The 27,151-nt window shown below is 53.0% G+C and overlaps 2 protein-coding genes across 6 annotated transcripts in view; one reads left to right on the plus strand and one right to left on the minus strand.

Annotated features, from left to right (window-relative positions):
* Positions 1–6,387, plus strand: part of CCDC92 (coiled-coil domain containing 92) — a 30,526-nt gene extending 24,139 nt beyond the window's left edge. For 4 of the 5 annotated variants that reach the window (XM_036874448.1, XM_036874447.1, XM_036874449.1 and 1 more), the window contains 3 exons: positions 2,227–2,373; positions 2,971–3,012; positions 4,979–6,387. In XM_036874448.1, coding sequence (XP_036730343.1) covers positions 2,244–2,373; positions 2,971–3,012; positions 4,979–5,757 — 951 coding nt within the window. In that variant the 5' untranslated portion in view covers positions 2,227–2,243 and the 3' untranslated portion in view covers positions 5,758–6,387. Of the gene's footprint in view, positions 1–306; positions 866–2,226; positions 2,374–2,970; positions 3,013–4,978 lie in introns of all 5 variants that reach the window. The other variant, XM_036874445.1, reaches the window with a different exon arrangement.
* An 819-nt stretch (positions 6,388–7,206) lies between these two features.
* The window catches only part of DNAH10 (dynein axonemal heavy chain 10), a 148,041-nt gene continuing 128,096 nt past the window's right edge, over positions 7,207–27,151 (minus strand). The window contains exons 60-79 of the mRNA XM_036874706.1: positions 26,390–26,607; positions 24,987–25,208; positions 24,661–24,808; positions 22,532–22,811; positions 21,306–21,535; positions 20,280–20,553; positions 18,671–18,775; positions 18,103–18,257; positions 17,348–17,502; positions 15,572–15,755; positions 14,757–14,957; positions 13,853–14,062; positions 13,622–13,717; positions 12,724–12,895; positions 11,982–12,113; positions 11,589–11,800; positions 11,330–11,497; positions 9,138–9,318; positions 8,174–8,319; positions 7,207–7,601 (exon numbers count right to left, since the gene is read on the minus strand). Of these exons, the coding sequence (XP_036730601.1) occupies positions 7,455–7,601; positions 8,174–8,319; positions 9,138–9,318; positions 11,330–11,497; positions 11,589–11,800; positions 11,982–12,113; positions 12,724–12,895; positions 13,622–13,717; positions 13,853–14,062; positions 14,757–14,957; positions 15,572–15,755; positions 17,348–17,502; positions 18,103–18,257; positions 18,671–18,775; positions 20,280–20,553; positions 21,306–21,535; positions 22,532–22,811; positions 24,661–24,808; positions 24,987–25,208; positions 26,390–26,607 (3,636 nt within the window). The 3' untranslated portion in view covers positions 7,207–7,454. The remainder of the gene's footprint in view (positions 7,602–8,173; positions 8,320–9,137; positions 9,319–11,329; positions 11,498–11,588; positions 11,801–11,981; positions 12,114–12,723; positions 12,896–13,621; positions 13,718–13,852; positions 14,063–14,756; positions 14,958–15,571; positions 15,756–17,347; positions 17,503–18,102; positions 18,258–18,670; positions 18,776–20,279; positions 20,554–21,305; positions 21,536–22,531; positions 22,812–24,660; positions 24,809–24,986; positions 25,209–26,389; positions 26,608–27,151) is intronic.

Consider the following 27,151-nt stretch of genomic DNA (forward strand, 5'->3'; position numbering starts at 1 on the left):
CTGCTACGATGTGGGGATGGAATCGAGGCGAGAGAGGACAGAGGGAGGATTCTGCAGCGATTCAGGTGAGGGTGGTGTGGCTTAGGTGTAGAGACGGAGAAAAGCAAGTGGACTTGAGAACTGTTTTCCAAGTAGGGTCACCAAGACGCAGCGGTGGATGCTCCAGGCCGCTGGGCAGCGAGGGGGCGACTGTACACCCGGCTCGTTCTTTACCCTTCCAGACCCACTAAGTTCTGGATCAAATGTAAATTGTTCTTTCTCGTCAATGGCAAACCCCTAAAACACAGGCTCTGCTTTTTCCATTAGCCACCAGGAGCGCAGATTTGGGTCTGTCCTTTTAAAGAGGAGAACAAGGCATCTCCTCTGGCGTTGCCACTTGCGAAGCCCACTGTAGTGCCTAGGAGTTGACGTTCCTGGTGAGACAACGGAATTGATGCCAGAGTGACCGACTCAGGTTTGCTGAGCAGAAGTAAACGTGGGCATCTCTACCAGAAGCTCCAGAAGCGGTCCTGCATTTGCCTCCGTTTGATGTCGAGGCTGTCCAGCTTTCGGACGCTCTGCAGCCCTTCACGGCTCGCGCCCCGGACTTGCCTTGCTGTGGGCTGGCTCCTTTGTTCGGCCAGCGTCCTCCTCCCAAGGCCACGTGCTGACCACACAGGGTCGGGATCTCAGGCACCGTGGGGCTCCAGTTAGAATTAGTGTCTGGCCCGGCGGCCTCATACAAGGAACTTGTGGCTACAGCAAGGAGACGATTCCGGGGGCGGAAACCTTCCTCGCTCCTGTGGAAAGGCTGCTGTCAGCTCCCCTGAGGAAAGCTCTGATGGATGGAAACTCAGCTCTGGCATGGCCTGCAGCCAGATTTTAGGTAGAGCTCAAGGCCTGGGGAAATCTGATCTTCCTTCCGTAGAAATGATCCTATATTTACTCAACCAGTTCCCTCTTGCTGGATTTTGAGTTGTTTCCAGGCTTTTCTGACTGTAAACTGCACTGTAATGACCGTCCTCCTAGCTACATCTTCTCACACAGAGGTCATTATTTCCCTCTGGTGGATTCCTAGAAATGGAACCGCTAAGTCATAGGGAAGATAAATTCTAAGGCTCCAGATACACTTTGCCAGATCACCTCCTGTAATAAGGTGCAGTGAACACTCCCACCCGAAACTGCGCTTTCTGTTTCTTCTTAGTCACAGCTCTCTCTCGCCAGCTTCTCCCCTGACAGGTGTGTCCCTTCCAGGACGTGTCCGTGTGCACTCTTCACCCAGGCTTTGTCTGGCACATTCTCCGTCCTTCTCTGCACTCCTTCACTTTCCTTTCCTCCTTCAGCCTCCTTGTGTGAATGAAAACGCGTGCCCTGGGTTCCAGGTACGCGCCGTTCTTAGCTCCAGAGCTGGGGTGTAAGTATCTGTAAGCTGCGGGACTTACAGATAACAGAGAGTGCTTGGTGTCGCCCGGCGTGTTGCCACCTCCAGAGCAGACCCTCGTGCCACCCTGCCACACACCCACCGGAAGCCCTCTGAGAGGTGGTATTTCCTTTGGGGGCACTCGTTGGCCCAGCAGATTAGGAAAAAGGCACCGAGGCTCTGTATTCAGAGGAATAATTTATAGGCAAATAATCCACATTTCATCCTCAGCCTTTTTCAGTGCCGTGCAAGGCGTCTTGAATTACTGGGCTAGCTTTTACAGAATGGCCGACTGACTTCACCACATTTCTCGAGTTACAGTGAAGGCCCTGAGCGAGTGGCTGATGGAGGATGGAAGCCGGCGGGGTGGTGGGGGATGGCGGGGCCTGGGTCCGGCCTCCAGACTCCTGCAGCCACCACGTGGCCCCGTGAGATGGTTCTCAGGAAATTCCCGAGAAAAGAAGGATTTGGGGGGCTCTCAACTCTGTGAGGTCCAGGGGGGCTTCCCTCTGAAACGCCACGCTCGTCCTCCCCCTCCTCCTGGCCTGCCAGCTCTAGATTCCACTTCCCTGCGCCCAGTTCTCCTGAGAGGAGGCAGCCGGTGCTTCACCTCCGAGAGATTTTGGTCTCAGTCTGTTGAAGTCGGGTAGCCCACGGAGAGCCTAGGATTTGGAATCGGGGAGCCCTCTGCATCCGGAGCGGGGCCTCACACTGCCCTCCAGCCCGCAGAGACAAGGAGGGCAGGCGGCAGGCGGCGTCCTCTTCCAGCCCGCCACCCCGAGACCCTCGTTGTCGGGGACAGCCACCAGGCCCTGTGTCCCCCGCAGGTCACCTGGACGTCAGCATGGCAACCACGAGCCTGGAGGACCAGTTGCACAGCGCGCAGAAGAACCTCTCGTTCCTCCAGCGGGAGCACGCCAGCACGCTCAAGGGGCTGCACGCCGAGATCAGGAGGTTGCAGCGCCGCTGCACAGGTGCGGGCCCGCGGGCTCGGGGCCAGGGCGGGGCGGTCCCAGGCCTGCCAGGGCTGTAGAGCAAAGCAGGACCTGTCGCCGAGCTCAGCTCACACCGGCTGGCGCGAAAGCTGTGCCGGGTGAGTGGGAAGGGGGTCTGATTCTTCTCTCCTCTCTCTCTCTGGTTAACCCTATCATCCCTGGAGTCCATTTGAATGCGTTACTTCATCCTCTTTGCCAAGGCCACACGCACTGAGAGTAAAGCTGCAAAGCCAGTTCTCAGCTTACTGAGGACTTGAAGGATCCAAATGCAATGGTTAGAATTTACAGTGCGTCTTGGAACCAGTGCCCAAAGTGTAATACACAGAGCAAGCTGCCTGCTAATTGTGGATGCTGGAGTGTGTATTAGGGGAAAGGAGGGTCCCCTCTGAACCCTAGCAAGACAGTGGCCGCTGGTAGTTGCTGTCTCACGCTTGCCTCTAACGCTGCCGAACTCTGCCCTGTTCGGGCAGGACTCGCAGGCTGATCGTGGGAATCGGTGGTGCGTTTTCAGAGTTGACGAAGGTTTTGAAATAGACTGTGATCATACAGAATTAACGTATATGATCTCCTTTTCAGATTTAACCTATGAGCTGACACTTAAAAGTTCGGATCAGACAGGTAAGAACTCCCTTCCCAAGAGCTGATGCCAGTGTTGTTTCCTGTTGAGGCACATGCTGGTCCACCTGTTTTCACTAATTACACACGTAGAAGAAAACACACTTGCTGTGAAGAGTTGCACGTGTGACCAGGGCTCTGAGAAAAGGTGGGAGGGCAGTTTGGACCCCTCCGTGTGACGAGGGACTGTCGGTAGGGCGGGAGGAGTGAGTGCTTTTATTTTCTTCTGATTGACACACGTACTTGGAATGCCTGTTCTGTGTTCTTCTGGGTTTTCTGATTTTTTACAGTGAGTATGTGTCCCTTCTGTAATCAAGAAATAGATGTGATTTAAACCGAAGGAAAGAGGAGACGGAGCGGGGTGCCGCCTCCTCTGTGTCCGTGGAGCTTAGCACAGGACCTGGCACAAAGTGTGTGCTCTCTACAGACTGGTTGAGCGAGGGGTCACGTTACTGGGTGGCCCCCAGAGCAGCGCTGGAGGTCTTTCTCTAGACTGTAGTCCCAGAAATGCTCCCCCAAAACCAGAATCCTCAGGGACCCCCAAAGCTATCAGCCTGATGGCAGCTGGGGCAGAGGAGACAGAAGCCGGGGCCTCTGTGGCCTGTCCCAAATAGCTGCTGCCCAGAACAGGGTGAGGCTTTTAAAAGTGTAGAAACCGCATTTGAGTCGAGATGACTTTTTTCTAAACAGGCCTCACACGAGCAGTTAACTATTCATGAGCGTGTCCAGGTCCTCGTGACCGTTCCCCTGGGCCCGAGAGCACCATCCAGCACTGACTTTCCATCTGCGTCACCCGTGCCCGGTCTCCTAAGTGTGCCTTCCGGGAGCCAGGACCCCCTTTTCCTGTGTGTGGTGGGGGAGGGGCCTGGGGACGGGGGAGGCCAGGAACTGGGCGTCCAGGGATTCAGGAGAGGATGTCCACCTCCAGTCGGGGACTCCAGCCCGCACCCCTGCCATCCATGCCACCAAAATCAGGCTGTCCTTACTTCCTGTCCCCTCTGGGCCCAGGCTAATCTGTAGAAACACCATTCTTGCCCTATATCCCCTCCAGGTGTGGTTCTCAGCCCTGAGTCCCAAGGCCACCCGCCCACCAACCCGGCCCCTCATCAGGGGCTCGCGCTAACAGCTGGCATGGGGCATCTCCTGTGGGGGGCAGAGCGCCAGCCCCTCAGGTGGGCCTGGTGCCCCGCCCGGTGGTGGGAAGCACGCCTTACAGGAGCACACGCAGACTCGGCTCTCAGAGGAGCTTTTCGGCGGCTCCTCTAACACCCCCGAACCCGCATCCTCATCCGAGAGGCGCCCACACACACGCGTTCCCGCCTGACCACCAGCCCCGTTCAGCCGCCCTGCACCGGCACGAGCACAGCCAGGGAGAGTCTTGCCAAAGGGCGGCCCGTGTGGTGTTAGGGGCAGGCCAAGGACCAAGGCAGGGCCTGAGCTCAGGCCCAAGGATGCCGTGCTCTGAGACACGCAGAGAGGGGACCCGTGTCGGGGGAAAGGTGGCAGCCTGGCATCCAGTCTCCGCAATTTCAGAGCTTTGGTGCTTTAGACATAAAGAAAGTCTACATTTGCCTTTCCAAACCGTGCTCTGAATGGAGCAGACAGATGGCTCTGCTAACAGTTTAATCCTAAGCCTTTGGAGAGGTCTCATACTCTGAAATTGCCCATTTTAACGTCAGCATTTTTGAAATTTGGAGACACCCTTTTATGCAATAAGCTGGAGAGCTGGATGGGGCCTTAAAGACCACCTGATCTGCCACCCTTTCCTCGGGGGAGAGGACACGGAGGTGGCATGAGCGATGGGGGTCCTACCCTCCGTGTGGCCTGTGGGCACCGCACCCATCTTGGGCAGGGGAACCGCCACCGTGGGGAGGGGAGGCGATCCCCGCACAGAAGGTCTCCCTGCCCCCCAGGGCCTGGCCGCCCTGCCCTCGGGTTCTCACTCCGCCCCCTCGGCTTGTCCTTCCAGGAGACGGATCTTCTAGAAGCAGCGAACTCAAGAAAAGATGTGAAGAGCTGGAGGCTCAGCTGCAACTGAAGGAGGAGGAGAACAACGAGCTGCTGAAGCAGCTGGAGCAGAAGAACGCCGCGGTCGCCGTGCTGGAGAACACCATCAAGGAGCGCGAGAGGAAGTACCTGGAGGAGCTGAAGGTGAAGAGCCACAAGCTGGGCGTGCTGACCAGCGAGCTGGAGCAGCGCGCCGGCACCATCGCCTACCTGACGTCGCAGCTGCACGCCACCAAGAGGAAGCTCCTGAGCTCCGGCGGCACCGCGGACGGCAGCGCGGCCGGCAGCCCCGCGCTGGCCAGCTACAAGCCGGCGCCTCCCAAGGACAGGCTGCCCGAGACGCCCCGGCGCCGCATGAAGAAGAGCCTCTCGGCCCCGCTGCACCCGGAGTTCGAGGATGTCTACAGATTCGGGGCCGACAGCCGGAAACTGCTTCTGCGGGAGCCGGTGGACGCCATGCCCGACCCCACCCCGTTCCTGCTGGCCAGGGAGTCGGCCGAGGTCCACCTCATCAAGGAGCGGCCCCTCGTCATCCCCCCCATCGCCTCGGACCGCAGCGCCGGCGAGCAGCCCAGCCCCGCCCGCGAGAAGCCGCACAAGGCGCACGTGGGCGTGGCGCACCGCATCCACCACGTGACCCCGGCGCAGGCCCCGCCCGAGGTGGAGACGCTGGCGGTGGACCAGGTGAACGGAGGCGGCAAGGTGGTGAGGAAGCACTCAGGGACGGACAGAACTGTGTGAAGGCCCCCGCGGCCCTCCACCGCGCGCTCCGGGCACTGTGGTCGCTACCGGGGAAAGCGCCGCCGCGCCTCCTCTGTCCCTTTTCTCTTTAAATTCCCGTGCATGCCACATTTTCCCACACCTGTCAACAGATTCCTCTCCTCCTGCTCCTCTTGCCCTCTGACTGACACCAAAACACGATCGTGTCCCTGCTGCACAATCCGTATTTACTAATCGCTGCGGCCGAACACCTGTGCGCCGACTCGCTTGCTTCCAGCCCCGCTCCGCGGAACCTCAGCGCGCTCGCGGACAAAGCACGGGCCGCAGGCTGCGTCGCTGCTCGACGTTAACGCCATCAGATAGTCACACGCCTAATTATAAAGTCGGAGCAACACATAACGACCTTGACCTCATCCCTCCCGTTTCCAGGGCGGCCTGTGCGGAGCAGCCCTGCTCCCTCCAGGAGAGCCCGTAACCTCCCGACACACCCTCCCCGGGGGGCGGCACGGATAACCGAGCAGATGTCTGTTAAGTCACGGGAACTAAATAAGATGACGTCACTCATATCACCACGACCTGAATGTGTGTTGTTTTTTGTTAGTTTTATCCAAAATGTTCAAGATCCCAACAAACTTTATTTTCTAAACCTGCCTTCTTTCTGTTTTGTGTCTTTTATTAAACCACCCGAGGGTGGGCCTGGGGGGGGGGGACAGTGGGAGGGAAAGAAATAGCACCCGCTCCTGCCCCTCGCCCCCAGTAACTGCTGCCCAGACAGTGGGCTCACCCAGGGGTGCGTCCCGGGGTGGGGTTCACTTCCGGAACGACGCGTCCCCTGCCGTGTCTCACCGCCCTGCGCCATCCCTTAGAACGTTCTGCGCCTCGGAGGTTCTAGCAAAAGCCAGTTGTCCCCGTGACTGGCCTCGCCCTCGTGTCCTGCCAGCGCTCAGCTCAGCCCTGTTTCTCCCTCGCAGGGTAAAGCCGCTCCTCGCCCCAGGCCGGGCCTGGCCGGAGTAGCCCCAGGTGCGCAGGAGGAAGGGACGCCCGGTAGCCGCCGGTCCTTCAGGGTCTACGTCTGCACGCAGCCCCTCACAGCCCCAGGCAGGTTGGGGGCAGGAGCTCACGCAGGAATCAAAACACCAGGCTCAGCACACTCACCCACACGCTGCCAGCTCAGCGCCCGGGGAGCCGGGCTGGAGAGTTCTGGAAGGGTGTGGGTGACTCCGGCCTCATCAGCCCAGGGAAGGGGGCCCTGCTGCCTCCGCGCAGCAGCCGAGGCCTTCTACCCCGCGCCCCAGCACGCAGCCCTCGCTGCAGAGAGGCGTCTGCTGAAACAGACCTGGACTATCAAAAACCCACCTTTGACAGTTTACGTTAGAATTCTCACTTGTGCCATCGACATGCCAGGCAGTTTTGCTTAAGTGGTTCCCCTGAGAAGGAAAAGCAAATTCGACACGTCTTAAAATGCTCTTTTTGAATTTACTTTTTGAATACCACAGAATCCTTTTTTTAAATTTGAAAAAATAAAACCATTCAGGTTAACTTATATGGAAAGAGCTATAAATGGCTGATTTCAAATGAAAGAAAAAAATCAGTGTCAACCCCCCTCCTGCCTCGAGAGGCCCCAAGAAGTGACAGCAGATGGTGAGTCTTCACGAATTCCCAGCACATCCGTTGCTGGCCACAGACAGAATCTCGTGCCGTTTTCTTCACCCAGACGGTTAATCAGAATTCAGGGTGAGGCACACCCCTTGCAGGACCCAGTGAGAAATGTGCTTCGTGGTAAAGAGATCGGCTTCAAAAACCAAGCCGACCCCCATGGCGTTCCTTCTCGTGGAGGTGGTGTAGACGGGCGTCCGGAAAGTGTTCTGCACAGGAAAGGGGCGTGAGGTGCCGGCGCGGGCAGGGGGGAGCGTGGGTCCCGGGGAGGGCGAAGGCTCGTCTGAGCGCTAAGGGTGCGGAGGGGGGGCGTGAGGTGCCGGCGCGGGCAGGGGGGAGCGTGGGTCCCGGGGAGGGCGAAGGCTCGTCTGAGCGCTAAGGGTGCGGAGGGGCCCCGCGAGGTGCCGGGCTCTGCTGACACCCATGAGAAGCGGGGTCGGCGGGCAGAGCAGACCGTCCCGCGGGTGCGCCTGCCATCCACACCGGATGTAACTACCTTCTGATCCACGCAATGCGCGCAGAATTTCCCCAGAAGGGAGGAGTCGCTCCTCAAGCTGGGCTGGACAACAGCCTCCAACCTTGAACCCGTGCCGCCCCCGGAAGGCTCTGCACACACGCATGCGCACGCGTGCATTTTTCCCCGGGATGTGGCTCAAAGGCTTCCCCCAGCCCTGAAAGGTTAAGAGCCCCTGTGCTAAGAGGCAAGACTCTTGGAAACCACCTGGTGTCTACCTCCAGTCAGAGGAGAAGAGGGGACACGGGGCAGGCGTCGGCCTTTCACCTGCAGTTTGAGGCGATGGGCTTCAATGGGGATGATCTTCAGGATCGGCAGGTCGACGACCAGCACCTTGGATTTGCTCTTGATAAGACATCCTTTTTCTATATCCCAGTCGGCGCCTTCTAGATAGAGTCCTGAGACAAAGCATCCTAGAGGCACCAGGAAGAGAGGCGGACTTAGGCGGAGGCAAGTGTCATTCTGCCGTGCATGCGGCAGCTCTAGCAGATGCGCATAGGGACACCCTGGAGACCCCGTGACCCTCCATATGGCCACAGCCCATGGAAGAGGGGTGGTCGCCTCCGCCCAGCAATGTGGCATCAAGGCCCACAGACTTAACTGGCCTCGGGCCCCAGAGTCAGCTGGCACCATGGCCACCCCAACACTGCCAGTCCCTTTGAGACCTCGCTGGCCTTCTCCAAAGGGGACTGAGCGCTCCTGAATGTTCACCATAAAGCCCCTCTCCCTAAGCTAGCTGAAGAGGGCTTTTGTGCTTGCAGTGAGATGTCCTCTAAGACACGACCCCCCCGGGAAACCACAGTTTCCAGCCGCAGTTCACACACTCAGTAACCAGTGTCTAAGGGACTTGACGTTATAGCGCAATTGAACGGTTCCCACCTAGCCCATCCTGCTCTCTGGCTCCCATGCCCCTGGGCCCTCATGGGTTCCAGGGAAGCCACCTGGCGATCCAGTTCTTTCTAACCTAGGAGCCCATTTCCCACAGTCAAGCTGGGCGAGTGTGGCTCAGCTCTCCCCTGACATCAGCCCACATCTCAATGGAAAAACTGGATGAGAAACATCTGGACTCACCCTCAGAGACGTCAAGCCCCACGTGGACAGCACCCAAACATGGCCAGTATTTGCAGCAGTCTGACTTTCCGGGCCCACACTGTGCTCAGCCCTTTGGAGGGTGGCTTGGGGAGGGAGACCCTACATGAGAGGCCGTGAATCCGCAGGGAGCTGGCCGTACCTTGTCCCGCCCGCTCATTCACTTCGTCTGCATCTTGGAACTTGGTCACTTGCGTGAACAAGGTGGAGCGGTCCAGCGGCCAGCCGTTCCTCCGGCTGGTGGCCTGCACCAGGGCCGTGAGGTAGGATTCTGGGATGTGCAGCCCCGAGAGCCACATCACACTGGGCTCACTCTCGGTGACCTGGAGAGAGAAGGCAGCTGCTGAGAGCCTGGGGCTGCCATCCAATGCCAGGGTCAAAGCTGACAAAAGATGTAGTTCACGTTAGGGGCAGGAAGATGGTGTTGGGACAACTGGCAGCCCACTGGGAAAAACAAGCTGGATCGCCAAACTCCAGGTGGAGCAAAGATTTAAATATAAAAAATACACCACATGAAGACTCAGCGCTTCCACTGCAGGGGGCGTGGGTTCGATCCCTGGTCGGGGAACTAGGATCCCACATGCCGCGCAGCGAGGCCAAAAAAATAAAAACAAAACAAAAATAAATAAACCACAAAAGTACAAATCAAATCTCCAATGAATGTTTTCAGAATCTTGGAGTGGGGAATACAAAACCCAGAAGCCATAAAAGAAAAGACTGATCTATTTGACTACATTAAATATAAAACTTTCCTGTGGAAAAAATACCACAAAATCAAAAAGCTTAAGGCAAGCTGGGGAAATATCTGTACCACCAGCAGACAAAAGGGTTAATTCCCTTGATGTACAAAGAGCTCTTAAAAATCAGTTTTAGAAGGTGGAGAACTTGAGGGGCTTCCCTGGTGGCGCAGTGGTTAAGAATCTGCCTGCCAATGCAGGGGACACAGGTTTGATCCCACGGGAAGATCCCACATGCCGCGGAGCAACTAAGCCCGTGTGCCACAACTACTGAAGCCCGTGCGCAGAGCCCATGCTCTGCGACAAGAGAAGCCACCGGAGAAGCCCGCGCACAGCAACGAAGAGTAGCTCCCGCTCGCCGCAACTAGAGAAAGCCCGCGCACAGCAACGAAGAGTAGCTCCCGCTCGCCGCAACTAGAGAAAGCCCGCACACAGCAACGAAGACCCAACGCAGCCAAAAATAAATAAATAAATAATTTTTTTAAAAAAGGTGGAGAACTTGATAAAAATGAAATCAAGATACAAAGACAGTTCACAGAAAAACACAAAATGTCTATAAACGTGTCAAATATACTCAGCCTCACCATACATAATTAAAGAAATACACAACCAACATAGTTGATATTATTGTTTACCTATGAAGGAGAAAAAGATCCAAAATATTAAGAACACACCACGTTGCAGAGGGGTGAGGAAATAATCATTCTCATACATTGTGGTTTCAAGTTCTCCAGAAAACCATCTGACAAGAGCCGTCAGAATTTAAAATGCACACACTCGGATCCAACTCTTCCATTGTACCCATGGAATATACTCATATGAGTCTCCAAAGCCATGTGCACCAGAATGTTGTTCGTACTAGCAAAACAAAAAATCCAAAAAGAAAACAAAAAAACGAAAAAAAAATGGTAACCACCTAAATATCCATCAGGGGAAAGGATACGGGCTATCTGTGAGATGGAGTAGCCTAGAAGGAATGACATCTAGATGTGCTTAGATGGAACAATTGCCAAGATAGACTCTTAGATGGATAAATCAAGTTGTGCATAGTATGCTTCAAAGTCTTTTTTAAAAAAATATATTTATTTATTTTATTTATTTATTTTTGGCTGGGTTGGGTCTTCATTGCTGTGTGTGAGCTTTCTCTATTTGTGGCGAACAGGGGCTACTCTTCCTTGCAGGGGCTTCTCTTTGTTGGGGAGCACGGGCTTCAGTAGTTGCGGCACACAGGCTCAGTAGTTGTGGCTTGAGGGCTCTAGAGAGCAGACTCAGTAGTTGCAGCACAAAGGCTTAGCTGCTCCGCGGCATGTGGGATCTTCCCGGACCAGGGCTTGAACCCATGTCCCCCGCATTGGCAGGCGGATTCTCAACCACTGCACCACCAGGGAAGTCCCCAAGGAAGGGAGGAAGGAAGGGAGGGGGGAAGGAAGAAAAGGAAAAAAAACAGATATGCTTGCAGAGTCCGAGACCATTTCCAGAGCACCCAATCAGCTCCTGACAGAGGTACCGCTGGGGAGGGGAGAGGGAGTCGGGAAGTGGTTTGAGGGGGTCCAGGCCAAGCCTTGAACCAGCAAGCAGACCGCTGCCTCTCACTCACCCAGGTCGTGAACTGCCTGAACCTCCGCAGGAAGTAGGGCATCCAGTTTCCGAGGGACTTTAAGGTGTCAGGGGCCAGCTTTCTCCAGATATTAGGGATGTGCCCGAGAAAGAGAGACCTGGCTACATCATCTAATTCACTGCTCATCCCAACTTCTCCAGCCAAGGCCTGTTTATAGAATCAAGAGCAGTCAGGCGAGACTAGCGGGAAACCCAGCACTCCACCGAGGCAGGAATTTGCACTTGAGGAACAGGCTTACCCTCTGAAGTTCAGCCAGGGACGTGGACATCCGTATGACCAGCTTGTTGAAGCGCTCCAGCTCCTGCAGGAGCACCACTGAGGTGGGGGAGACGGCCGTCCCCAGGTGCTTCCTGACCAGGTCCAAGTCAAAGACTTTGGGCATCTTGTTTTCTATGTCCTGGGCCACATGGCCAATGTACTCATCGCGGCTGATGCCAGTGCTGGATTCCCCTGAAATCAGGACACTTTTTAGAGAGAGCAAGGCACCTGAGTGCAGGACTGGGGCAGCCTGTGCCTCTGGTTCTCAGAAGGGCACCAACAGTACGGAAGCTATCAGAACCCGAAGCAGCACTTGGCGCCAGTGCCCTTTGTCCCCAGTCCGATGACCACAGTCCTCTGCAGGGGACTTTACCCGTCTGAGGCTGCAGCTCCAGCAGGTGAGACCACATGTCTCGAGCTGCCTGAGTGTAATATCCAGTCTCAGCGTTGAGGTGAAGCCCAAACACCTCAGGCGTGTTGGCCAGAGGGAGGGCCTCAATGGCTTCTGTAATGGGAGAGAACAAACAGCGGTTACACCGCCGTGCCACCTCCGATTGCTGAGGGCCCACAGCCTCAACGTCCCCACACACGTTAGACTACGTTCCACCTCTGAGAGGGTGACGTGCTTCTCAAATAAGAATTCTACACCACCACGCCCAATACAGTTCTGTGTGCATCTTTTTTTTTATTTTGCCATGCCTCGCGGCTTGTGGGATCCTAGTTCCCCAACCAGAGATCAAACCCAGGCCCACAGCAGTGAAAGTGCAGAGTCCTAACCACTGGACCACCAGGGAACTTCCTCTACGTGTATCTTTTATGAAAATGGCTCAGTGACTTTCCCGGGGGCCACTCTGCCCTTCCAGGGAGATTCTGATATATTTACCATCCTTCCGGGACAGGAAGTCTGAACTAACTCCATCAGCTCTGAGGCTAGGAAGAGCCCCCTGGGCCCCGCTAAAAGGCGTAAGAAAACATCCCCGAGCAGTCAAAGAGTCCCACCAGGGAAGGGGTCAGAAGAACCATCAAGCCAACCACAGAAACCAGAACAGCTGAAACGTACGGGCTCCCTTAGAATAAAACATGTAACATACTTTCTGATGGCTGAGAAATCTCACCAACAAATTTTTCCTTGACATCCCCCGCCGGGATTTTGTAGTCCACTTCCTTGTTCCGGAAGAAGTGGAATGGCTGGAAAGTATCGAAAAGGAAGTCTCCCAGGTATTCATCCATGTAGATGGTCAGGATACGCCGGTCAAAGCTGTCGATGGCCCGTCCTCCGTACATGACCTGACATTACAGGGAGTGAGAGCCGGCCAGGACCCAGAACCCCTACGGGGTGGGCCCTGAGGCCCCGGGCCCAGCGGATCATCCAGGGTCAAGCCCGGATGCGCCCTTAGTGAGACTCCTGCTGCCCGGCCACTGTACAGCTCAAACCGTGCTGACTTGCACAGCCTTTGGGCCACTATATACAAGAGGGCTTGTGTGCAGACTCATAGAGCCCAAGGTGATAGCAGTCCTCATGAAATGCTGGGAGCCAGCGTGCAACTGGCCAACTCCCCAAAACATGGCGAACAAGCAAACAAAACAACCCAAGGAGCCAGCAGCCGCTTTTGTTTTTGGAACAGTGATGTCTCTGTTTGAGCCACACACAGGCCTCCGGGGAAGCTTTCCCACGAGCGCTGTATAAGGTCGTGGCCTCCAGAGTGGACCTCCAGGCCCGCTGAACAGGAGCAGGGCTCCAGGGACATGCCTGAGGCATCCTCAGCAAGGAACATGAGTCCCCAGGGCGGTGAGTCCAAACTCCCAGGTGAAGGTCGCTCACTTAGGACAAAGAATAACAGGGTGATGAACCGGGGCCGGGCGGGTGTTTCACAGAGACCCAGGGGCCTTCAGCTGATGGGCAGCAGGAGCAAGAGGGGAGTCGCAGAAGGCTCGGGGGCCATGGACCAGGGGCACCAGGCCACAGCCCAGCCCACCCCGGGGGCCTGCAGACGGTGCCCGGGGTGCTCCTACCTCCCCGATTAGGTACTTGAGGCTGCCCCACGGGATCCGAGGGTCGTGCTGCTGGAAAGCTTTTGTTAAGTATGTGTTCAGAATTTCCATGCAGACCTGAAAAGAGGAGCAACAGGCCTGGGTATCCGAAAACCCATAAAGTCATTCGCGTTCTGACTGTTTTCTGAAAACGTGGGCAGGAACAACTAAGGAGGGAGTGTCCCCGGGGACAGGCAGTAGCTGCCTCTTCACCTGGAAGTCAGACTCGTTGAAGTCGTAGTACACGTTCCACCCGATCTTCCCGAACTTTCTCCTCTCCTGCACCACAGCATGGAAGAACGCCAACACGTAGACCAGGGACTTGAAAGCAGGGTGTGGACACTGGTCCAGCATCTCAGGAGAGATCCTGAAGTACGTCGCTCTCATGTTGAGTTTCAGCCCGTTGGGTGGCTCGGTGACAACCTGTCGGAAGCAAAGACCGATGGTGACGGAAACCCCAGGCCCACGAGCAGGGCTCTGAAGAGTGTGCAGACTGCAGACGTCTTGGCTTTCCCTCCATCCTTGCAAAGCCATCTTCCCTATTCCCAAGGGCCCACGTGAATGAGTTAAAAACTAGACGTTGTTCCAGCTCTGCCCTGACTCATCAAACGACCCCAGGAAGGCTCTTCAACCTCCTCTGATCCATGGGATCCTCAAATGTAAAATAGAAGTAGCTAATTTTTCCCTCTCCCTGTCCTGGAGGAAGAGAGAGATGACGAAACCATTCCCCAAAATGTTCCCAGAGACTAAATTAAACAGGGCACGTAAACTCCTTGAAACTTACACACACAAGCACTCCAGTTCTGCGGGCTGTGGGAGGGCCTATCATTAGAGTTAAAAAGGATAAACGTGAAGTCCATGAAAACTAACCCAGAAATTGTTTTGAGGACATGCAGAAGTGATAAAGACAGGCCTGGGAGTCGTCACTGTCACCCAATAATTGTCACCCTATTCTGGACAGTGCTTCCCTCTGAAGGGAGAGGGAGAGATGGAATTGGGAAAGGGGCGGGTGTCCATGGGGTCCCAACTCTATCCTAAACACACACACGCACACAGCAAAACGGGAGTGAGGTAAGGAACCGAGCCGTGGGCACGTCTGTCTGTCCTGCAGCCAGACCTTCAAGGACTTCTGCAGGATCCCGATGGGGAAGCCCTCGGTGGGGTCCGTGGTGAGCCACAGGCGGAAGTCGGGGTGGGGCTTGGTGATCCTCTCCAGGGCCTTCTCCAGATCCTTCAGCCACTTGACCAGGAGATGGCAGTTCTGCAGCATCAGCCACTGCCCTCGAGCCACCGCCATCTCCAGCAGCTGTAGGGCCACCTGCTCCGACAGAGACAGAAAGGAAGAGTCGGCGTCCCACTGCCACACCACCCCGTGCTCTCCCAGAGACCCGCTGCAGGCACCAGGAAACTACTGGCCGCTGCAGCAGAAGCCACAGAGGAGCCAGCGGCCCAGGAGCTACAGAGGGAGCCTTTGAAGACGCAACCCTTTAGACTTCCTCCGGGGCCACCCAGGTCCGCTGGGCTGCACTCATTGGCCTCCCTCAGCCCCCAGAGCTCCAACCTCGGACACAGTGGCACCTGCCCCCTGACCAGTTGGCCTTGCCACTGGGGCAGTGACAGCCGTGATCCAAAACGCGGCTCTTGCAAGGGCTGAGGGAGAGAAAGACTGGATGTGAAAGGGCTTTGGAAGCAGCAGAACATACCGACGGTACCAGGCTGGGCAATCACAGCAGGTTAGCTCTAGAACTATACTGCTGTTCACACTGTCATCGCTGTGACATTTGATTACTGCTCCGTAGACCGGAAATGCACGGCACTCGTGTGTGTGGGGCGGCACTCTTAGCTTAAAGCCAAACATTCGTTAATTCATTCCTAACAGGGGCCGGTGACCTCACCCACATTTAGAGCTTGTTCCTTCCAACAACAATTTACCTTTTCTTGACCTTGACCCATGGCAAGGAATTTGAGGCGGTTCCCTCCAAAACCACTGTGCTCGGCTAATTTCATAAGGTCACTGGCAGGGTCAGAGCCAGGACTCAGGATAAACACAATGGGCGAGTTGGGTGTGCTCTGCTCAAAGATGGCTTCAAAGCTGATCATCGGAGGCTGCACGTACCTGGGGAAAGAAACACGACTGGAAAACGCTCCCGGGAGGACAGCGCCAGGCAGGGGCCGGCCAGTCCGACCAGCGCTCTTCCTCCCAGTGTCCAGAACCTTCTGACTGTTCCTCTGGTATGGCTCTTTGCTCAGCCTTGTTTTGGAATCCAGTTTTTACACACATCTCGTTCACTGGACGGTAATAAGCTCCTGGGTGATGGGGACCTCTCTGCAGAGCCCGGTACATCCAGGTTGGGTGGTTCAGGAGACCTGTACTGAGCTGCATGCCTCCTGACAAGCCTGCCTTCCAGGTGGACGTGCCCTGGGCACTGAGCCCACAGGTCGCACACCGGCGGCTCCACAGGCGTGTCCTGAATGGCCTGCATCTCGAGATTTTTAAAAAATTAGTTGCCAGCACATAACGATTGGGAGATATCATGTAGAAATCCAAATTTCTAGTTTCCTTTGAAGAGTCAGAGATCTGGGTCCCCGCCGCCACCTGGCATCAGTCAGCAGGAGTTAAGGGGCTGCTGGCCAGGGCTTGACCTCTCCAGTGTGCCCGAGTGCTCGTCCAGCCACGCTCAGTCCTCTCCATCACCCACCGGCCGTGGAGGCAGATTTGAGTTTGTCACCCTAAGTTACCCATCCGGCTTCGCCCTCGATTCCAGAGCTACCAATATGGCAGCCATCAGGCACGTGTGGCTATTGAGCACTTGAAGCGTGGCTAGTCCAAACTGAGATGTGCTGTACCTGTGAATTCACACAGGATTTTAAAGCCTTAATATCAAAAAAATATGCAAAATATCTCAATCCATTACATGTTGAGATAATATTTTAATATTTGAGTTAAATATAATTCATTATTAATACATATTATTTATATTATATGATATATTAATATATATAACTTATGATGATTGTTATTAAAATTAATTTTGACTGTTTCCTTTTTTATAAATTTACTTTTTTTAACTTAAGTATAATTGATTTACAATGTTGTGTTAGTTTCAGGTGTACAGCAAAGTGATTCAGTGATTATATATATATATATATTCTTTTTCAGATTCTTTTCCCATCTAGGTTATTACAAAATATTGAGTATAGTTCCCTGTGCTATACAGTAGGTCCTTGTTGTTTATCTATTTTATATATAGTAGTGTGTATATTTTACTCCCAAATTCCTAATATATCCCTCCCCCTCACCTTTCCCCTTTGGTAACCATAAGTTGGTTTTCTATGTCTGTGAGTCTGTTTCTGTTTTGTAAATAGGTTCATTTGTATCATTTAATAATTAAGTACAGTTACTTATTATTAGTAAATATTATATGCATATTATGATATATTAATATATATTTTATATGCTTATGATAACTGTCATTAAAATTAATTTCACCTGCTTCTGTTTGAATGTGGCTACCAGAAGACTTGAAATTACGTATGTCACTCACACTGTATTTCTCTCAAACAGCGCTGCTCTAGAGCGGCTACCAAATCATGCTCAAAGGCAGCCCTCTCTGGAGCTGGCCCCCCACTGCCATCCGTGAGTCCAGGAAGGGGTGACATTAGATATTCTACCCCACAGAAAGGGCCAAGCAAACACAAGCAACTCACTTCTCTCCCATTGTTACAGTCACGTAGTCGGTCACGGCCCGATATACCCGATCCACACGGAAACAGCGCAAAATAAGCAACTTCTGGAAAGGGGTGATGCTGTCATCATAACCCAGGGGGAATGGAAACTGCTCAAGTGAATCCAGGTCATACCACTGGGAAAAGCAAAGAACATTCATGCTGGCGTCAACTGAGAAATGATATAGGCCCCCCTTTTTATGTGAAGGTCCCAAGAGCCCCTGTAAAGGGATGAAATCTACAGGCCACGTCTAGTCAGATCTGTCATTTTCTGCCCCCCAAACTCTGAACTTTAGGAAGGGATGGACTGAGTCTTATGGACTGTTGAGTTCCCACTGCCCATCAAGGGACATGGTCCATCCACAGATGCTCAAAAAGTTTCTTGAATGGATGGATGGACAGACAGATAGAGGCAGATGGACAGATGGATGGATGACCGGATAGATAGACAGATGGACAGATGGATGGATGGGTGGATGGATGGATGGATGGATGGATGGATGGATGGACAAATTGATAGATAGACAGATGGAGAGATAGTTGGATAGTTCTCCCACAAAACTAGCTGAACTAGATAAAGGAGAATTCCATCCAGGGAGTTAGAGGGCATTGGCGACACTCTGCACGAGCCACTCGGAGGCAGATCTTCACACTCATAGGGAGTTAGGCTACAGATTAAGTGTGGAGATTAGTGACACGAGGGGAAGGGAAGGAGGAGAAAGAGAACACTTGCTCACCTCCTGCCAGACAGTCAGATGTGTCTCCACATCATCAGGAAGAGTCCCAAAGTTGTCTGGAAACATCTCTGATAAAAGAATGATATCTTCCCATCCCTGGTCAGACAACCAAGCACAGGGTTTTTGCCGTTTGCTTTTCTCCAGGGAAATGTTTCCTAATCACAACAGGATAAGAGAAGTAAACAGCCGACGCCAACACACGGGGAAGAGTAAGCAGCTCCATTCCTGGGCTTCCCTCACTTTGGGGGAAAATCCACTTCTCAAAAGGGGGCTGGAAAGAGAAGAGGGTTAGGCTTCCCCTGTCACCGTCCGTAACTCCAGCCAGGAAGCTCTGCGTGGCTTCCAGCCTCAGGGCAGCCTTAAGGCAGAGGCGGGCTGCTCTGAGTTAACTCAAACTATCTCTGAGGCTGCAACTGTCAACTGAGATATTTACTAAAGCAGTGCTATTGGAAGCCAAGTTTGAAGGAAGGCAAATTTCTGCTATTGTTTGTTTTGGTGAACAAACTCATACACATGTGCAACGTGGGTCCAGGGAGTTGGGAAGCATGAAACGAGGCAAATTCATTACCTTTTAAGAAGAAATCTAATTCTTCCTGGGGGACTCTCCCATCTGCTTGTTCTATCTTGATAGTCATATTGAAAGAAAAAAGTAACTTGTGCCTCTCAAACAACCCTGAAGAGAAACAACAGACGGGTCTGGATAAAACAAATGCATTTAAACACAGGGTTTCTTATGCACACCATGCTTAAATTTCAGAGAAATGAACTGAAGCACCTCAACTGCACAGTTAGTTGCATTTAGCCATCTTTGCATTTGGTGTCCGTGAACACCTGCGTGCAAAAACTATGAGCTCAATTGACACGTCATGCCCAAAAGTGCAACGGGCAGTGACCCTCGCTCGTACGCACCTGAAATGGTCACGTCTCCGGGCGGCACTTACCACGCCCTCGTGGGAAGGGGGGGGGGTCCCCCCCAAGCAGATGAAGGACCGTATGATGGAGGTTCAGGGCCACCTTCTGAATGAAGTGCTGGTCGTCTGCCTGACTCAAAGCAAAAGTTCTTACAGTGGAGAAGAGGTATCAGCAAACTTTCTATAAAGGGCCAGAGAGTAAATCGACTCGGCTTTGCAGACTAGACAGTCTCTGTCTTAACTACTCAACTCTGCCATTATACTGTGAAAGCCGCCATGGACGATCTGTATGGAAACGGGTGTGGCTGTGTGCCAATATAGCTTTATTTACAAAAGCAGGCGGTGGGACAGATTTGGCCGATCTCTATTGCAGAGTAAGCCTGTGCCATCAACACACTCTTTATGGATAGGAAGACGCAAAGCACTAGAGTTCTTGCTTTTGTTTTTTTTTTAACAGAAGGAAAAAAAACACGTAAGTCAAAATGTGTGATTTGAATTCTACCTTATATGTGTCAGAAGGGTTGGTTACTTAAGTGAGCCCTGTAGGATAGCCCTCAACCTGTTTCCTACCCAACACAGTTTTGAGCTGTGTCCCCCTCAAAATCCATAAGTTGAAGCCTTAATACCCAGTACCTCAGAGCTGGAGACAGGGCCTCTAAGAGTTGATTAGGTTACTCAGTCATAAAAAAGAACGAAATCATGCCACTTGCAGCGACATGGATGGACCTAGAGATTGTCATACTGAGTGAAGTAAGTCAGACAGAGAAAGACAAATATCATATGATAGCGCTTATATGTAGAATCTAAAAAAAATGGTACAAATGAACCTATTTACAAAGCAGAAATAGAGTCACAGATGTAGAAAATAAACTCATGGCTACCAAGGGGGAAAGGGCAGGAGGAGGGATAAATTGGGAGATTGGGATTGACATATACACACTACTGTATGTAAAATAGATAACTGATAAGAACCTGCTGTATAGCACAGGGATCTCTGCTCAATACTCTGTAATGAATCTAAAAAAGAGTGGATGTACGTATACGTATAACTGAATCACTTTGCTGTACACCTGAAACTAACACAACATTGTAAAGCAATTATACTCCAATAAAAATTAATTTAAAAAAATTAAAAAATAAAATGAGGCTGTTAGGGAGGGCCCCCATGCAATCCGACTCGTGTCCTTATAAGAAGAGGAAATTTGGACACACAGACAGACGCGCACAGAGTGCATCGGTCCTAAATCGGTGCGAGCAGGTGCTCACCTGTGCAGCCATAGTTATAGATGTTGAAGGTCAGCGTGTCCATGATGTTCCTTAATCGCTTCATAAGAATGGAGTCAGGCAACGACTTCTTGAGTGACAAGCCGAAGACCTCCAGGAAGGCGATCAGGGAGTGCTGGTACATGGAGCTCACCAGGGCCATCTCCGACAGCACGAAGAACAGGATCGCGCCCCTCCGGGCGGCCGGCCGGTAGCCGTCCCGCAGCCTGTCGATGTCCAGGGCTGTCTTCTCCGCCAGCTTGAGCTTCTCTGATACCTGAAGAAGAGGCACACGTTGCCACTTACAGCCGAAACCAGGAAGACGTACGAGATGGGCGAGAAAGTAAGAAGGCAGAGGGCGGGGGTGGGGGGGAGGGCGGCAGCAAAGAAACCCATGCAGCGCTCACAGGAAGGGCCCCCAGCCTCTCGCGAGATGTGGTAGATATTTGTGGCTCGACCCCCCCCTGCCCCCCTGCCCCCTCCTCCTAGTAACAGTCCCTGAGTTTGATCTAGAGACCCACAGTTTCCTCCTTTCATTCACATGTGGGGCTCAACCCCGAGGCCAGGAGGGGATCGGGTGAGTGAGGTCCAGCGAATCCGCACATGGCATCCCCAGCCCGTGGGAGTGGTTTGGGGTGAGCACGTGACTTCAGTGACAGGAAAAGATTCTCATTCTTCTCTTTGGACTTGAACCTCAGTGGACATGAAGCCAGACCCAGCTTGTGACCATGAGGGGAGCTTGGCTCCACAGGGAGGCAGAGAATGAAGCCAACACAGCAGAAGGTCCAGAAATGGAGAGAAACTGAGCCCTGGATGATATGCTTGGAGTCCTGGATCCAGCCCTGCCTGAAGCCATCCCTCAACTTTTCTGTTTTCTAGGCCGATGAGTTCCCTTTGGACCTAAGCCACGTAGGGCCAGATTTTCTATCGCTCTCAATTAAGGGAGGCTGAGTGGGTGCACAGGGGTCCCTGGGAACGCCCCTGGGCCTCCGTGGCCAGGATCGGTACACCTTTCCGCACGGTTCGTACCTCCGTGGCTTTGGATTTGGTCTCCTCCAGGGTCTGCACCAGCTCCGCGTTGTCCAGCATGTTCCCCGTGGAGGCGGCCAGTTCCCGGAGGAGGGAGTCCTCCAAGTCCTTGAGCAGCTTCTTGTTCTCGCTCGTCTCCTGGATGAGATGTCCCCTCTGCTCCTCCAGCTCTCGCCTCTCGCAGGCCACCAGCACGCTCAGCAGCTGGTCCTCCAGGCCCTTCTGCGTGACTGCGGGGGGGCGAGGGGAGGCCCTCAGCACCGCGTCCCCCTGCCAGCCTGGGCACCGTGTCGTCTCCCCTACACAGCAGCGCCTGGGGCAAGTGCAGGGCGGGCCCAGCATCCCAGAACGCGAGGACTCGCTCTCCCACCAAAGCCATTCTAAAGCCCCAGGTGAGAAATATGGGCCAGAACAAAACAGAGATGCTGTTACCTGGAGTAGTGGACAGCAAGTGTGAAGACGCACTGAAATCAAACCCAGGGCGCCCACATCTTGGGGGACCCTTGTTAGATATCCGGGTTTATACCCAAACTTTTTTTTTTTTTTTTTTAAGCCACGCGGCTTATGGGATCTTAGTTCCCCAACCGGGGATCGAACCCAGGCCCTTGGCAGTGAAAGCACGGAGTCCTAACCACTGGACCACCAGGGAACTTCCTAACGTGTACCCAAACCTGATTAACCTACCTAGGAACCCGTGTGACCACCCTAGAAAATGTGGGAAGTGGCATTCAATTCCTAACCGAATTCAATTGAGAGGAAGAGGGAGATCCAAAATCATACTGTGTATTTAAATACACAAATACAGTATAACTTCCTGCTGCAGCAGAAAGGGGGTCTCACCTCACTCCGAGGGTGAATGTCTGAGCCCCGTGGTCCAGACTCAGCACATCTCAAGACACATAACTCATTGCCTTCTAAAGGCCCCCAAGCCTTTTGGTGTTGCTTCCTCATTAAGAACTGATGGGTTGGGACTTCCCTGGGGGTCCAGTGGTTAAGACTCCGAACTCCCAATGCAGGAGGCATGGGTTCGATCCCTGGTCGGGGAACTAAGATCCCGCACGCCGCACGGTGCAGCCTCAGAAAGCAAACCAAAAAGAACTGATTGGTTGACTATGAAAGATGTGACTGAGAATGATTCACCGAATGAAGTGACGTCCCTTGAGAGCCTTGAGCTCAGATTGTGGTCTCCACGTAAAATTCGGCACTAAGGCTCTGTACATCCTTACCAGTATAATTGATCACCATGGCTTTCCCAAACACGGATGGTCTATATCTGGGGTTGGCCAGCTTGGTGTTCAGATACAGTCTGAAATTCGAATCATAGTCTACTTCCTTGTCTCCCAGTATGATAAACTGCCGTCCTTGGGAGACCTTGATGTTTTTTTCTAAGATGTTATCAATAACAGGGTCGATGTACTCATCCACATCGTGGAACAGGAAAGGCGTCCCGTACTTTATGGATATCTCCAGCTGCTTGAGGAAGTCGGGGTCATTAAAGGAAGCCACCTGGAAGGGAGGGGAGGCAGATGCTAAAAATAGCTCACTCACCAGATTCAAGGGGAAACAAATCCTTGGAGGTGGCAGGGGACATGTCAGCACCTTGAAGGGAGGCAGAGGGGAAAACAGAACAGGGAGAGAAGCAGGGCATGTAACCCGTATAAACCATGAGGTTCGGGCTCTGAGCAGCCTCTCGTTCAAAAAGCACAGGTCAGTAGCCAAAAGTGATTAGGAGAGAATCTCATCACATCTCTCAGAAGACCTCAAAAAGGATCCAAACACAGAGTCCACCAAAAAAAAAGAAAAAAAAAAAAAATTCACTCCTCTCCAAACCTTAGGACTGCTGTCTTATCTCTTTTCTCAAAACATCTGTAAAAACTTTTCCTCTATTTCAGCCCCTGGGACCTCCTCTTTCCTTCCTCTCCACCCTCGTTTATTACATTGATGTACTTAGCCTCTCACCCCGTAAGTTGAACCCTCCCTCTTTAAGAGATAGAATGGGGATAGGAGTAGGATTGGGGCTAGGAGAGGTCTGGCAATTGCAGAACTCTCTGGAAGGCTCAGGGAAGAGGGACGTCAAGGAATATTCCTGCACTGATGATATCTGTCCCACTACAGTTATATGTGAATTTTGGGGGTGGATGTTCCCCTCCCCCGACCTTGGGATGCTTCCCCTACCTTCATGTACATACCTGGAAGCAAGGACCAGAAAAAACAAGGAAAAGATAAAAATGGAAAATCATGAATTGTTCATTATTTCAGTTAAAAGGTAACTGGGCCCCAGCAATTTCACCCAAGAAAATTAAAAACACATGCCCACAAAAAACTTGCACATGAATGTTCACAGCAGCACCGTTCATGACAGCCAAAAAGTAGAAACAACCCAAATGTCCATCAGCTGATATGTAGGTAAACACATTGTGGTGCATCCATCCAACAGACTATTATTTAGCCATAAAAAGGAATGAAGGACTGATACATGCTACAGTATGTGTTGATTAAGCATTTGGAAACAATGTGATTACTATTGTACTTAATACATATCTTTGAGACAGAATGTGTCCCACAAACATTTATCGAGGCCCGTGTTAGATGCCGGGTTCTGCTGAGCCCTGGAATTGAACAAAGCCTTTGAAAACGTTGGATTCGCCTAAGCAGGGAAAATGTATTTTGAAAACATTATGCTAAATGAAAGAAGCCAGTCACAAAAGGCCACATACTGTACAATCCCACTCATACTTAATGTCCAGAATAGGCAAATCTATAGAGACAGAAAATATATTAGTGGTTGTCAGAGGCTGGGGGTTAGGGGGCAGGAGGGGAAATGGAAGTTTTGGGGGTGGTGATGGCTAAAGGATACAGCATTTTTGGAGGAGGGTGATAAAAATTGATCCTGGTGATTGTTACACAACTCGATGTGTAATATATTAAAAGCTACTGAACTGTATTCTTCAAACGGGTGGATTGTATGGTAGATGAATTATATCTCAATCAAGCCCCTCCCCTGCCCTCCAAAAAGAAAGTGACCGAGCATCTAAGGCCACTTGGCTCTGCACTGCGTAGGGGGAACGCAAAGATGAACACAGCACCGTCTTTGCCTTCAGGGGACCCACAGGGCAATGAATAGGCAAAGGGCAGAGTCAAATCCGAGGTGGTTCAAGCCGCCCTCCAAGACTCAACAGGGTGGGCGGGCCAGGAAGGGGAGGGCTCTGCTTGGGGCCTCAGGGTGGTGGCATTTCAGCTCGGGCTTGCTGGAGGCCTGGGAGCGCAGGGGAGAACCGGGCTGGGCCCCAAGGACAGCAGGAGGGCGAGGATGTGGAGCGGTGGGGGGTGGGGGGCGTTGGGGGGGCAGCCGTACCCGCAGGTTGTTCTTCTCCTCTTTTCTCTTTATCCAGCTGAGGGCCTGCTGCTGCGGGTCGATGCAGAGGGGGAAGCGGCTGGCCCGGGTGGTGAGGATGCCGTTCTGAACCGAGAGCTCGTCGGGGGGCAGCCCCTGGGAGCCCCACCTGGAAGGGGCAGCGACAGGGGAGATGGGGATTTTTCTGGCCAAGCTGTGAGCCGACGGGGAGCCTCCGAGGCAGGGGAGCTGGGCGGGCAGTGCTCCCTGCCGTCTCTGTGCAGGTGGGTCAGCCGCATGCCCCCCGGGCTCTGTGCCCCGTCCTCCCAGCCCGGGGTCGCCCTCACCTGCTGATCTCAACGTCGTCCGTGAGCAAGTTCTCGAGTCGGAAGGGCTGGCTCAGGGGGACCCCCCGCTCCAGGATGTCGCTCTGCCACACCTGGTTGACCATCTCGTCGCGGAACTCCCACGTGAAGGCGCCCTCATAGCTCAGGAAGGCTGCGCACAGCAGGCAGTCGCCCAGCAACTTCACGCGCCGGTGCATCAGCTCGTCCAAATCGTTCAGCCACCTGGCGTGGGAGGCGGGGGCTACCGTGAGCAGTCACATTCCGGCACAACCCGAAGGAACCTTCTAGAAGAGCCAGCCTGACACACGGCCGGGAGGGGGCTAGCCAGAAGGAAACATTTTCTGAGATGTTCTTTTCTTGTAGAGGACAGAGATCGCCAGCTCACTTTGCCATTTCCCTGCCTAGTGAACCCAACGTTTTCAAAGGCTTTGTTCAAGTCCAGAGCTCGACAGAACCCAGCACCTAACAGGGGCCTCGATAAATGTTTGGGGGATGCATTTTGTCTCAAAGATACGTATTAGGTAGTAATCACATTGTTTCCAAATGCCTGATCAATAGCTTAAAAACACGCCCAGCCGAGCATGAGCCCTAGTCCTGCTTGGTGACAAAATTCTGTCTAAGATAAAAGAAATCAGGTGTTTCATTTGGCCTCTTCTGGTAAATGGTCAAAGTCTTCTACATTTTAGACATATTGAGGGACTTCCCTGGCAGTCCAGTGGTTAAGACTCCGTGCTCCCAGTACAGGGGGCAAGAGTTCGATCCCTGGTTGGGGAACTAAGATCCCACATGCCACACGGCGTGGCCAAAACAAAAACAAACAAACAAAAAAATAGACATATTGAAAATGGTTTGTTTCCCATAAGCAAACAATATTTTCCAGTGTTTTCTATACCATTTTTACAGGCACCAGGTAAGAAACTATTGTCACATCCAGTGGACCACCTATGGCCCAGTGGGCCTCTTGCCCGTAAGCATCAAACAGCTCCATCTATTGAAAATTGAAGCTCAGGACTGAACCAGCCACAAGGGTCCAGAGACAGAAGTGGGCTCCTCCTCCAGACCCATCCAGAAGGGACTTGGGGTTAAAGGTCATCAAGAAGCAAACATTCCCAGGCCCTAGGTCACTGGTTTCCCCCTGTCTCCACCGCTGCCAGGCCTCCCCTTAACAGTCACTCAGTAAATAACACTCAATACCTATTTTTAAAAGAATCTATAAAATGGCCATTAGCCACCTTTAAACATGATAATAGTAAAATCAGAACTTTGTCACACGGTTTTCAGCTCAAAATGCGGCGTGGAATAAAGACTCCACGTGGCGAGAAACTGCGCTGCGGCTGTTCACTCACAAACCACAAAGTCTGGCCTAGAGCTGCTTAGCGGGAAGGCTCGTCACCCAGGCTGACCTGACATTCTCAGACCCCAGCCCCGAGATGAGCTTGTCGGCCGCGATCAGCCGTCTCTCCATGATCTCGGCTTCTTCCTGCAGCTGCTGCTTCTCCACTATGGCCGCCTCGTACTTGGCCCCCAGGGCTTCCAGTTCTCTCTGGATCGCTGCCAGCTCATTCTGGATCCTCTCCAGCTCACGTTTGGTCAAGTAAAAATTCCGCTCCAGCCTGGCCACCTACGTGAAGACAGTTCGCAGAATGATGGGGAGAAGGACGGCCGTGAGGTGGGGATAAGACAGTCAGTCTCACACCTGGGCTTATGTCCACCTGCAATTTTTTTTTGGCCATGCCGCGAGGCTCGTGGGATCTTAGCTCCCCGACCAGGGATCAAACCCGGACCCACGGCAGTGAAAGCGCTGAGTCCTAACCACTGGACCACCAGGGAAGTCCTCCACCTGCATTTCTAACGCTGTCCCTACCCTCTGGGGCCACCCTATGTCATAGCGAGGCACACGGCTTCTTTTCTTAGTGACTTCTTCAGTGGTTTGATGCAAAAGCCCTACATCCCATTAGAAAAAAGACGTCCTGCATCCGAGTTAGCAGACGGCTTAATTTTCGTGTGTACTAAGGTCCCAGTAAGAGGACCCTGTGATTCTAAGCCAAAAACTCAAAAGAATGCACTGAAGACTGTATTGGTCCTACTATGGGTTCTAAGTTTTCTGAGTGACAAAATCCTGACTTATAAAGCAATGTCAAAACATGGCTCAAAACGATAGAATC

The sequence above is a fragment of the Balaenoptera musculus genome, chromosome 14, assembly GCF_009873245.2.
Source record: "Balaenoptera musculus isolate JJ_BM4_2016_0621 chromosome 14, mBalMus1.pri.v3, whole genome shotgun sequence".
Lineage (NCBI taxonomy): Eukaryota > Metazoa > Chordata > Mammalia > Artiodactyla > Balaenopteridae > Balaenoptera > Balaenoptera musculus.